General features: G+C 37.0%; 1 protein-coding gene across 2 annotated transcripts in view; it reads right to left on the bottom strand.

Annotated features, from left to right (window-relative positions):
* TARBP1 (TAR (HIV-1) RNA binding protein 1) overlaps window positions 1-12,117 on the bottom strand; it is a 66,992-nt gene that overhangs the window by 20,905 nt on the left and 33,970 nt on the right. For both annotated transcript variants that reach the window (XR_005125085.1, XM_037510403.2), the window contains exons 14-21: window positions 11,201-11,362; window positions 8,147-8,334; window positions 7,443-7,704; window positions 7,149-7,337; window positions 6,657-6,847; window positions 6,408-6,479; window positions 4,967-5,087; window positions 18-128 (exon numbers count right to left, since the gene is read on the bottom strand). Coding sequence is in view for 1 of the 2 variants with exons in the window: in XM_037510403.2 (XP_037366300.1) it covers window positions 18-128; window positions 4,967-5,087; window positions 6,408-6,479; window positions 6,657-6,847; window positions 7,149-7,337; window positions 7,443-7,704; window positions 8,147-8,334; window positions 11,201-11,362 (1,296 nt within the window). In the remaining variant the exon portion in view is untranslated. The remainder of the gene's footprint in view (window positions 1-17; window positions 129-4,966; window positions 5,088-6,407; window positions 6,480-6,656; window positions 6,848-7,148; window positions 7,338-7,442; window positions 7,705-8,146; window positions 8,335-11,200; window positions 11,363-12,117) is intronic.

The raw sequence follows: 12,117 nt of genomic DNA, 5'->3' as shown, positions 1-12,117 counted from the left end.
ACAAATATAATAAATACCTGATCAAATCTGGGAAAAAGTACAAGCAGAGTCTGCCATATTCGGTTTTTCACTCTATGTTGTTGAGAATTCACATAGTATCGAGTCCTAGACTTGGACACCAATTCATCCTTGGGACCAGGGAGAGAATCAGCATTACCTACTGAATTTGTGATTATGAAAATAACATCAACAACTTCAAATTTAAGAAGTTTTAATAGAAGTCAATTATCCTCCAAAAGGCAGAAAGGAGGACACTTTGGGCCTCCCTGGCGGTGCAGGGAGTTGAGCGCTGCACTGTGAAGCTGTCCTGCAGCCTCGGCAGCGTGGGCTTTATCCTGGGCGGCCAGAGAGAAACCCACATGGTGCAGCAGACTTCTCTTATCTTGCCCGCTGCTCCCGTCAGCAGTGTATTTTGTCAGTCTGCCTGTTCTGTTCCCCACTCTGTTTCTGGTGAATCCGCTCACCCTCCCGCACATCTGGCCTGTACCCCGGTACTTGCATAAATAAATCTTCAAAAAAATTAATTAAAAAAAAGACACTTTCCTATGACACTTTTTTTTGTATCCCTTGGAAAACTTAGTTGCATTTGTTTAACTTACCTGCCTTAAAAATTAGAAGGGACTGTAAAACTGTATTCAGTACCAAAAGTATTTGGCACTATACTGCCACTTTTTTACAGCCACACAAGGTCATGGGGGTGGAAAAAGACTGAGGCATTTGACATTTATTACAATGCACCAATGTAGTACTTCTCATTTTATGCCCCCTTTGTCTTGGTTAACTTGGAATATAGTATCTACAATTTGATAAACACCACTGAGACAGGAATACCACAGAGATGGACAGTGCAATGCCATCACCAGACACAGGAAAACAGCAGCACAGAGCCTTTCTCCATCAGCAGATCTTCCCCCTGGATAGAATGGTGTGTGTGGTCCAAATTCAGTCAACTGCCAGGTGTACCTTTGTATCTGCTGGTGCCTCCTAAATTCTCATTCTGTACATCTTTGTAGGGTTTGGTCAATATTCATGGTTTCAACCATCCCTGGCATGATGGAGTATATTTCTTTATAAATATCATACTCTTAACTGCCTATTACTAGGTAATTTCACATAGTACCCAAAAGAAACTCAAATTTAATACATCTAAAACTAAAATATGTTCTCAAATTTTCTCTTTTACCTGGCCAAAATTGGGATAATTTATGCATCGATAATAACAACTAGAATGGATTGAAACACACTAAATATACTTAAAAAACAAAAACATTCACTGATCAAATATTTTAGAAGATACCATGAAACCAGTTCATGATTTTGAAAACTAAAATATAACAGGAAAATGAAATGTAAGCATTTATCTAGTTTGTCCTATAGGAAATATAATTCTGGGTAACTAAATAGTTTATGTTTGGATTTAGAAGTATTTTGCTAAAAATGACAAAGGAATAATAGGATTAAAGTATGACCATTTTATCACCCCTAAAGAATTAATGGTGTTAGGCAATTCACCAATGATTAACATCACAAGGAGAAATAACCAAATATGAGTATATACTGCCTGGTAAATGTATACTATTCTCCCGCTACTACTGATACCCCTGGTCCTCCCCATGAGAAAAAAAAAAAAAAAATCAAACTTAAATCTGATTAAGGCTCCAGTTCTAAATACTATCTTACAGCAAGTAAGCAGTCAAAGGAACATAATGAAAACACCATAGAACCTATTAAGGGGTACCATGCAAATTCCAACAGTGAAATTTAGAAGAAAAAATAATCTGCTTTCCTCAAAAAATATATTTCAACTTAAAATAAGAGAATTTGTTGATTAAGAGACATTCAGACCCTTCAACTAAGTGAAGTGTACAGACTATTTGGATCACATTTTCAAATAAAAAAAACTATGGGGAAAAAAAAGGTAAAACAATCAGGTGAATTTAAAGATTGACTATATTTGATAATACTAAAGAATTATGAATTTATGTATAGAAATGATATTGTCATCGCTAAAAAGGAATTATCTTTTTATTATACATTCTGATATATTTACGGATTAAAGTAGTTATGTAGGATTTACTTCAGCATTTTGTGTTGGTGGAAATATCTAAACAAGATTGTCCAAAAATTGACAGCTGTTGAGGCTTATAACTCTTAAAGCTGCTTAAAAAACAATGCCTAAAAGTTTTCAAGAAAAAATAAACAAGGAGGGCCTCCCCTGGTGGTGCAGCGGTTGAGCACTGGGCTGTGAAGCTGCCTGCAGCCTCTGCAGTGCCGGTTCGATCCCCGCTGCCAGTGAGGGTCTCACATGGTGCACAGACCTCTCCTGCCGCCCACTGCTCCCCTCAGCAGTGTACTTCGGTCCTTCTGCCTGTTCTTCTCCCCTTCTGCCTGTTCTTCTCCCCACTCTGGCTCTGGTGAATTCTCTCGCCCTCCCGCGCTTCTGACTGTACCCAGTGCTTGTATAAATAAATAAATAAATCTTAAAAAACTAAAAATAAAAAAAAATAAACAAGGAACTACTTCAATAAAGCCTGAAGACTGGAAGAAGAATGCAAAGAAGAAAACAAAGGTCACATAGCTCAGGTAGCTGCTCACCCACCAGACCAAAATACTGAAAGGTATTTACAGCATTTTAATTCTAACAGATCTAATTGTTAGAACTTCTTTCACTTCCTATTTCAAACCCCAACTGCATTTCTGCCCCTTCACTCTCTAGAAATGATCCTTTCATGTTCAGAAAAAAAATACAGTACCTCAGTAAGAACTCCTGGCATGCCTTTCTTTATACAGTCATTCTGCCAACCCTCCTTTTCTCTATGGCAAAGGATGAAATGCCAGTCCTACCATTCTGCTCTGGATTTGAGCCTCTTTAGGATTGCTTTCATTTTTATTTTATATTTTTTTTAAAGATTTATTTATTTATTTATACAAGAACTGGGTACAGGCCAGATGCGCAGGAGGGTGGGAGGATTCACCAGAGACAGAGTGGGGAACAGAACAGGCAGACTGACGAAATACACTGCTGAGGGGAGTAGCAGGTGAGAGAGGAGAGGTATGCTGCGCCAGGTGGGACCCTCGCCAGCTGGCAGGGATCGAACCGGCGCTGCAGAGGCTGCGGACAGCTTCACAGTGCAGCACTCAACCACCTGCGCCACCGGGGGAGGCCTGTCATTTTTCTTTATTTTCAAATTACCCTTTACATTTACAACTTGACTTGTTCAAATTTTCATCTTCAGAAAACAAAGCTTTGGCCTGAACAAGCTTATACTATATAACAAGTTTCTAATACATACTTTTCTGTCTTTGCTTTTCATCTCCTTAAGTTTATCCTTCCCCTAGACATTCGAGTCAATCTAGCCTATACAAGGATTTTTTTAAACTGCAATTCACATACCATAAAATTCAAAGTGTATATTCCACTGGGTTTTACAATATTCACAGAGTTGCAAAACCATCATTACCACCTCATTCTAGAACATTTTCATCAAAAATAAATCCTGTGTCCATGAGCAATCATTTCCCAGCCTCTCCTACTCCCAACCCACAGCAGCCATGAATCCATATTCTGACTACAGGTTTGCCTATTCTGGACATTTCATACAAACAGAGTCATAAAATACAAGGTCCTTATGACTCAGTCCTTTCACTGAGTTAGATGGTTTCAAGGTTCACCAACACTGGCTATTTTCCGTTAGTTTTCTCCTCAGTATCCATCCACTGGGTGTAAAGGGACTAGTCAATGATTGACTATTGCTGGTCTCTCCATACTTACCACTGTCTCTTTTTTGGATCATTTCTTTCAAACAAACTCTAGTTAAAATATCCCACCTCTGAAAGCCTCCAACCCAGTGTCCCCCTCTGGGCACCGGGTTTAGTATTCTTTTTCAGCGCAAACTCCTCAGTAGTGCCTACACTCACTGTCTCCATTTGCTCAACACGTTTTCTTCTTGATGCCTCTTATTTATGTTCTCACTTATCATTCCACTAAAAGGTCATCTGCAGAGGTAACTATGATAGCCAAGCAGCAGGCTCTTTTTCCTCCACACCTCCAGATAGCACTTTCCTCAGGTGCCCCTGGACACCACCCTCTCCCAGGGTCCCACCTCAGTGACAATTCATGCAGAGTTGAACCCAGCTGTCACCTACTAGAGGCCCTCTCGGATCCACTATCTAAACCAATACCCCTCCTCCTTATTCTGATTTTTCTCAAAATACTGTTCTAGTTTATATTACACTCAAATATACATCACAAAAAAATGTGTTCTATCTGATAGAGTACCCTGCCTTTAAGAAACCAATAAAACACTATTTTCTCTGGGATATCTCCCCTGAATCCAAGAGTGCAAAGAAGGGAATTTTTGCACCAAAATATTTTCCAGGTTTCATATAATAAAGTTGATTTGTTACCTTCAGAAAACAAATGTGTGAAGAACACTGCTATTTCTGTGCAGGTGACAAGGGGGTCCTATGATCACTGGTTACATTACAGTGTCCAAACTAAGCATGCCAAGAAATCCTGCCTATCCCAGCTTCAAATTCAGAAGTAAGCATTATACTTTACCCCCTTCTATCTTAACCCCAGATTTACCAAACCCATTCTTCAAATAATCACAAATAATTCTGCAGGCTCAAAAAAAAAATCACTACTTTGCATTATGCCACTCCCTAAATTTTTACTTTATTATTTCATTTCTTATATAAAGCAATATATGGATATATCTCTCTAAACATTGGTTTTGATTGGGACTAGACAAATAGAGTGAAGTTTAGACAGCATAGGGAAACCTCATTGTTCTCTAAAACCAAAGGTGAAGGGGATGACTGCTAGTCAAGATTTAACTAAAAATATGAAACATAAGCCTTATGTATTTTCTTGATACTTATACACTAAAGAGCAAGTGTTGAATTCTGATATGTGAACTATATAAAAACAAAGCTATGTTAAAGTAAAATAAAGCACATTTACTTTATCTAGTAGCTTGATTGCAAGTTCTTCCATAAACAACTTATGAGACATATTTGAGCCATCTAATAAACACAGGAACTTGACAGCACAGATTCTCACATAATGGTCCTCTCTTTTAGTACTAAAAAACATAAAATAAGCGTGTTAAAAAAAATTTACATTTACATAAAAAATACATTGTATTTATTTCAAAATATCATAACAAATATCAAAACCTTCCAAAACTTTGCAAAATTAAGTAGGTCCAACTTAAAATCAATCTTTTCTTAATTCAGGATAACAGGAAAAGATAACAAATGTGCATAGCAGAAGGAGTGCCTGCACAGAAAGCCAGAATGAGCACAATTGCACCCAGTCTTCTGGAAAAACAATTCACACTACTGATCCTGGTCAGTAATACCTGTGGACAAAATAGATCATTGCTTATGAAACTATTACTAAAAGTGGGCCAAGATACATCTGTTCACTCTGGGGAAAGAATATGCATAAACTACCTCAATGGCTTGTCTTTACTGATACTTAAATGTTTGCTCTAAGTAAAAGGTACACTCAGGAAGCACTGTTCTAAGCCTGCTCACATTTTCAGTATCCAGATGTAGGAAGGGCAATTAAGTGAAATTGTTAAGAAGTATTTCTGAAGTTTATTTAACTATTATATTATGACTGTCATTTTAAGAACAAAACATTTGTCTAGTACAAATCAAAGAATTTTGGAACTATTCAAATTTGGAAATTTCACTTTTATTGTGACACTAAACCAGCCAAAACAAAAACTCAATTGAAATGATTAACAATAAATATATATATATATATATATATATATATAAAAAATGGCAAATGATTTAAAACTTAACTATGACTCTCAGAATAGACCCTTTGTGATAACTGTAACTGATTATCATTTGCTATCCTAAACTCTAAAATCAAAGCAAATATATCATTTATGAGCTTCTTTACAAACACCTACAAACACAAATTTTTCTTAATTTCTTAATTTGTAAAACATTTTATATAAATATGAAAACTTTTAGAAAGAGCTGACAAGTTCCAAACAAACTAGAGGTTATAGATAAGGATATTCTTATCCCAGAAATCAAAACTTTATAGGGTCTGTTCCAAGAGAGATTTTATTTTTCTGTCTACCATACTGACACTAAATGGTAAATTTTAGCCAAAAATTGAATATATGTTGCTGATAATCACTCCTCCACCCCAAAACATAGGGGTTTTATATTCCTTATAGTCATATCCTTTTTTATTACAGACTTACTAGCAGGAGACTATAATCTCTAAGATACTTTTGAAGACTCATTCAATATCTTGAAATAGATTATCACTAGTAAACATTTATTAAATTTAACAAATGCACAATTTCTCTCACGTGATGCTAAATTCAAAATATACCATTTACATCAAGACATGGAATATCTACCATACTTACTTTTCAATAACAACATTTGCTGCACAATCATGTCCAAGATTTTCTACGAAGGTCTGAACATCCTGAATAAGTCTTTCCATAAGAACATCAGACAAAGAAAAATAAGTTTTAGACAGGAAAAAAAAAAAGCAAAGCCCCAAATTTAAAGCTAATGCTTTGTATTCTTCTAATTGAAAGTCTCAAAGACATACTTCTACACAAGTAGTATTTAACGTAAGTTTTGACAGGTGAAATAATGACATCTTTTACCTCTGATCACGCCTAAACACAGTTCCAAATATACAAGCCTCAAGGACAAGTTCACTATAATTTTTAGCACTTGATAATGATCCTTGGGACACATTTGAAGCAGAAACTATCCAAGATTGGCAGCAATAATTTATCAGGGTATTGAAGACTCCAGTTTTTATAGCAGACATTTCAATTATCTTGAACATAATCTAGAATGAAATACAAAGGTCATTTACCCTTTGACCAATTTAGTTTCCCCCCCCCCCAAAATTAGTATTGCTAAAAGCTATCACTTGAGTGAACTGAAATGGGGTGGCTGCTTAATGTCTACAAAGTCATAGTTCTCCAAGAAAAGAAAGTACTGGAGATCTGTTACAGCAATGTAAAATACTTACACATTACTGGATGGTACACTTGAAAATGGTTAGGATGGTAAATTTCATGTTCTGAGTCTTATACTCCAATTTTAAAAAGTTACTCCAATTTTAAAAAGTTCAAAATAAAAGTTACCTCTTTTATTTTGAAATATGCCTGGCCCTGGATTTTTGCAGCAATGGTAAGAACTTTGGTGTCAAAAACAAACTGAACAAAAGCTTTCAAATTAGACCAGAATATCAACTGAGTGTTGCTTAAAGAAGATATAATTTTCCAAGCCATGTCAAAAGATTCTATGCAGAGTGACTCAGAGGTGGTCAGAAGCTGGTAGGAAAGAAAAAAAAAAAAAAAGAGTAGAAAATTATCACTTAAGTTCAGAAACTGATTTTCTAGTTTTTCTTCAAAAATTTCATGCTCACTATAGCTTACCTTGGGAACCAAAATTTTCATGCAATGGAACACAGGTAAAACTTGATCAGAAGGAAGAATTGTGAGGGCTTCTAGTGCAAACTGTAAAGTCCTTATGGGCATTTGAACAGCAGGTAAAACAGGTTCCACAATTTTACCCTCTAAGGTTGGTATAAGGGTGTGATATTTTTTCAACAGGAAAGAGAGGCAGACCCACTGATCATGAATATACTGTGCAACTATTTTCCCCCATCCTTGGGAAGATGATGATTCTTCAAAAAAACTGGAAAACAAACAAAAAACCAAACTGAGACAAAAAAATAAAGTCACTACCCTGTCTTCTTTAAGTTTGTCTCAATTCCTTTGCATATAGTATACACGATCCTCATACGGGGAGAGATTAAAGCCGTATTAAATATCCTATCTATCAAAGTAACAGAGAATCCACATATAGCTCAATTTTCTAACCACTGAAAAGTTGATATTTTACTCACTTTAAATGATTCACTGAAAACTAAATACAGAAGTTAATGGGTTTCCAGTAAAAGAAAAAAATAATGTAAAAACATTACCATCCTGAATTCAATCTCATCTACAAATTTCCTTAGTCCTGTAAGTAATACTGGGCAACCACTATCTGAATGACTGAAAAGAAAATGGGATTTTTAAACATTAGCAATAAAAATGCCATTCACAAATATGCTAGATTCAGATGGTGAACACACCTGCTTTGCTCCTCTGTGTGGGGCTTTTGCAGCGTCTGATTGAGTTGAAGAGAGGAGAGGAACCTTTCTGTAGGTCCAGCATCCAGTGAGTCCAGCTGTAGTTCTGACTTCTGGTCAATGGCTTCACACACCATGGCCAGTGAGGCCATACTAACAACCCTCTGAATCTGTCTACCAAGAGTTGGCTCCTGAGGAGGAGACAGACAGTCTTTCATATAATAGAAACAAGTCAGACAGTAAGGAAGTGAGCTGCCAATCTATGGAAATCCCATGCCCTCTTGTCCCTCCTCCTGCTTGATAATGATCATAAAAGGAAATTAATACATGCCATCAGGTTTAACTACTTTTCTACAGACTAATGGAAAATTTAAAGTAGCAATAAAACTTGAAACAGTTCAGACTAAGAAGACAAAATTTGATGTCTTCATTTGCCTGATGTGTTCCTAGCAGTAGTACATGATAGAACAGCTATACACAGAACCACAAACTATATGAATCAATATTTGTGAAGTTTTTCCTACTTGCAAACACATTCAGAGGCAATATTTCTCTAAGTGAGTCTTATTTTAACTGTAGGAGAGAGGAAGAGAGGGAAGGAGGGAAAAGAGGAAGAAGGGAGAGGGGGTAAAGAAGACAGCCTGCCTCCTGGTATATATATAATTAACATCTGCAACCAGCTGTATGCTGCTTTTGAAGAAGTAATACAGCATAGCAGCTAAGAGTTGGACTCATGAGCCACGTGGTCGAGGAGTATATCTTGGCTCCGTACTTACTGCCTGCTTGCCTGTGGACATACTGTGCCTTAGCTTTCTTACCTGTAAAGTGGGAACATAATAGAATCTACTTCACAGGATTACTGAGAAAATTAAACAAATGGGTTATTTCATGGACAGTACCCAGATATCTACATGGAGGAGCAAGAAGGAAGGAAACCAAGATAGCCTAGCTTAATATTTAGAGAAAAATCAACCATCTCTGATCAAGAAGCCAGGAGCTACACTAAGAGACCAAAGCAATTCACTCAAATATCGCCAACCAGGAGGAAACTCACCAGAAAGGAATTTTCTACTATTTGTTCCATACCTTGCCCTTGTCCTCCCAAAATAAATCAAGCATTTCTACACTAAATTTTAAAACAGTGTTACTTTTGAGTCAATGTGGTGAGACAATTAAGGTCAATCTTAATGTATTTCAGTGACTTACTTAAGAAAGCAAGTCAATCTTTAAAGAATCACCATGGTAGGGTTCATGATTTTGGTCTCCATTCAAAATTCAGTGTCCTTTCAAAACAATAGTATACCCATACATCCTAGACAGGATGCCGAAATATAAATCAATCTTCTTTATCATTTTATTTTAAGTCGGTTCTTGAAAACTACTTTAAAAATTATTAAAGCAACCAAGTAGCTCCTTTGTTTTAATGAACATCCTAGACTAGACTAAGATTCACCTCCACTAACCATGTGTTAAATGGAAGCAGGTAACAATTATTGAAGACTTTCTATGTACCAGGCACTGCTAAAGTTTTAACATGTGGAAGTTTGTTTTCATTCTCACATCAACTATTTAACCCTCATTTTGCAGGTGCAGTGATTTCTCCAAGGTCATAGTAAAGATAAAGCCAGGATTCACACCAAGGAAGTCTAACTCCAAAGTTTCTGTTCTTAAACACTATGCTCTACTCTGTCATGTAAAAGAAATGCCTTTATATGCTAAAATCACTCCAAAAATGGTGACATAAGGAGCAACAGGAAAATCAAAGAAAGAATGAGCCACCGAGCAAAGGCAGCCTCTAAGAGAAAATGTGATTTGAATTGGGTCACACAGAACAGACCAGACACTGACAAGTGTGTATTAGAAGGGAGGGCATTTTGGAGAGGGAAGACTAATCTCCATGGCAGCCTTGAGTAACTGTGACACAAAGGGCACTGTAAGAAGAGGAAAAGCAGTGGGTGACTAAGCTAAAAAAATAAAATAGCTTTTTTAATATGTGCCATTCTCACTGGTGTGAGATGGTATCTCATTGTGGTTTCGATCGGCATTTCCCTAATTATGACGGATGTTGAACATTTTTTCATATGTCTGTTGGCCATTTACATTTCACTATCGGATGAGGAGGAATATAGGGGAACCAAATAAGGGATCAGGGACAAAAATAATAACAATAAAAACAGAGCAAAACAAAAATAAACAGTCAACTATAAATCAGAGACATTCTGCAGAGGAGGGGGAGAGAGAGGGGTCAAAACAAGGGAGGGAGAGCACAAAGCACTATGGTGATGATGCACTGGTGATTTGGTAGTGGATATTCTATGGGGACTACACCTGAGAAAAGAAAGCAAAACATTACGGAAAAAATGAACAATGATGTAAAATATATATAAATAAATAATTAAAAATAAATAAATAGGGCCTCCCTGGTGGCGCAGCGGTTGAGCGCTGGGTTGCGAAGCTGCCCGTAGCCTCTGCTGCGCCGGTTCGATCCCCGGCTGCTCCCCGGCCACCGGAGGAGAGTCCCACATGGCGCGCAGACCTCTCCTGCCGCCCGCTGCTCCCCTCAGCAGTGTACTTTGGTCCTTCTGCCTGCTCTGCTCCCCGCTCTGGCTCTGGTGAATTCTCTCACCCTCCCGCGCTTCTGACTGTACCCAGTGCTTGTATAAATAAATAAATCTTAAAAAAAAAAAAAAAAAATACTGAGGGAAAGAGACTTTTAAAAAAAAAAAATAAATAAATAAATAAAATAAAATAGAAGTCAGGTATGAAGGGCTCTGGATGCCAGTCTATGAATTTGAACACAAGGGCAAAACACCCAGTGCAAATCCACTCTCTGCATCTAAGTGATTTTAAGATTGAAGTCACCACACCTTTATTATATACCTCATATTACAATGGGAGTCTCACTCTTCATCAAATATTATGAACACAGGATACTATTTTAGACATTAAATTTCAGTAGATGCTTTTTTGCTATCTAAATGGTATATAACAATCAAATATGTATTCCATGTATGTCTTTTTTAACATAACTACAAGACTTCGATCAAAGAGGATTACCTGTCCACTATTCATCTCTTGAAGATGCTGAATAGATGCATTTTTCAAAGGAGAAATAACTCTCCAAATGGGGTTACCTCTTTTCCACCCAATCTTCAAATGGAGATTTATAAGCTCAGTTAATACCATCAGGTATAAATGGCAACGATCCAGATCTGAAACCTAAGAAAAATAATAAAATACTTAACAAGCATGATCCATGATGTTCACAACAGAGTTTAGAAAGGAAATTATTTCGTTTATTAAAGAGCACTAAAACATGACATTGATGAGGGAAAAAAGGTCCTTCCTTCAAGAAGTCTTCCATACATACAAGAAGCCTTCTCCCCATGCAGAGCTAAGGATGTCCTTCTCTGTGCTGATATAGTGACTCTGCTTGCACCGCAATTATAGCAAGGTCACAATCAACTCATCTGGTCCCCACCTTGATTGTGAGACACTGGAAGGCAGAAACTACATTCTCCCAATCCATGCACCCTAGTGCTAGCACATCATTAACAGTAACAACTATAGTAGTTACCACTTCTTTGTGTCATACATTCTATACTTCATTCTCATAAGAAAGATCACTGTGCCTTTTCCTAAGATGACTAAGTTTCAGAAGAGGCCAAACAACTTACCCAGTATCTCAGAGCTAGTAAGCAAGAAGGGCAGAATTAATACAGGTCTTTCTGAACCAAGATTTAGTGGAACTGGGTTCAATTCACTTCTATTAATTCACTCACCAGCTTTGTGAAAGACAGTAATTAACAACCCTCTTTAGGGTTCAGATTCTTTACCCACAAAACAGGGTAATAACTATCCATCACAGGGTTTTTGGAAAGAAGTGAGAGAAAAGTATACTACCTGACGGACTGGCACAGAGCAGTGACCTTAATTATTATTACTATACCAGTGACTGTACTCTCGGAGGCCTT

This window comes from Talpa occidentalis, unplaced genomic scaffold, assembly GCF_014898055.3.
Source record: "Talpa occidentalis isolate TD23 unplaced genomic scaffold, MPIMG_talOcc4v2.1 talOcc4.14, whole genome shotgun sequence".
NCBI lineage: Eukaryota > Metazoa > Chordata > Mammalia > Eulipotyphla > Talpidae > Talpa > Talpa occidentalis.
Note: the sequence above shows the minus strand (reverse complement) of the source record. Positions and strands in the feature narration are given on the sequence as shown.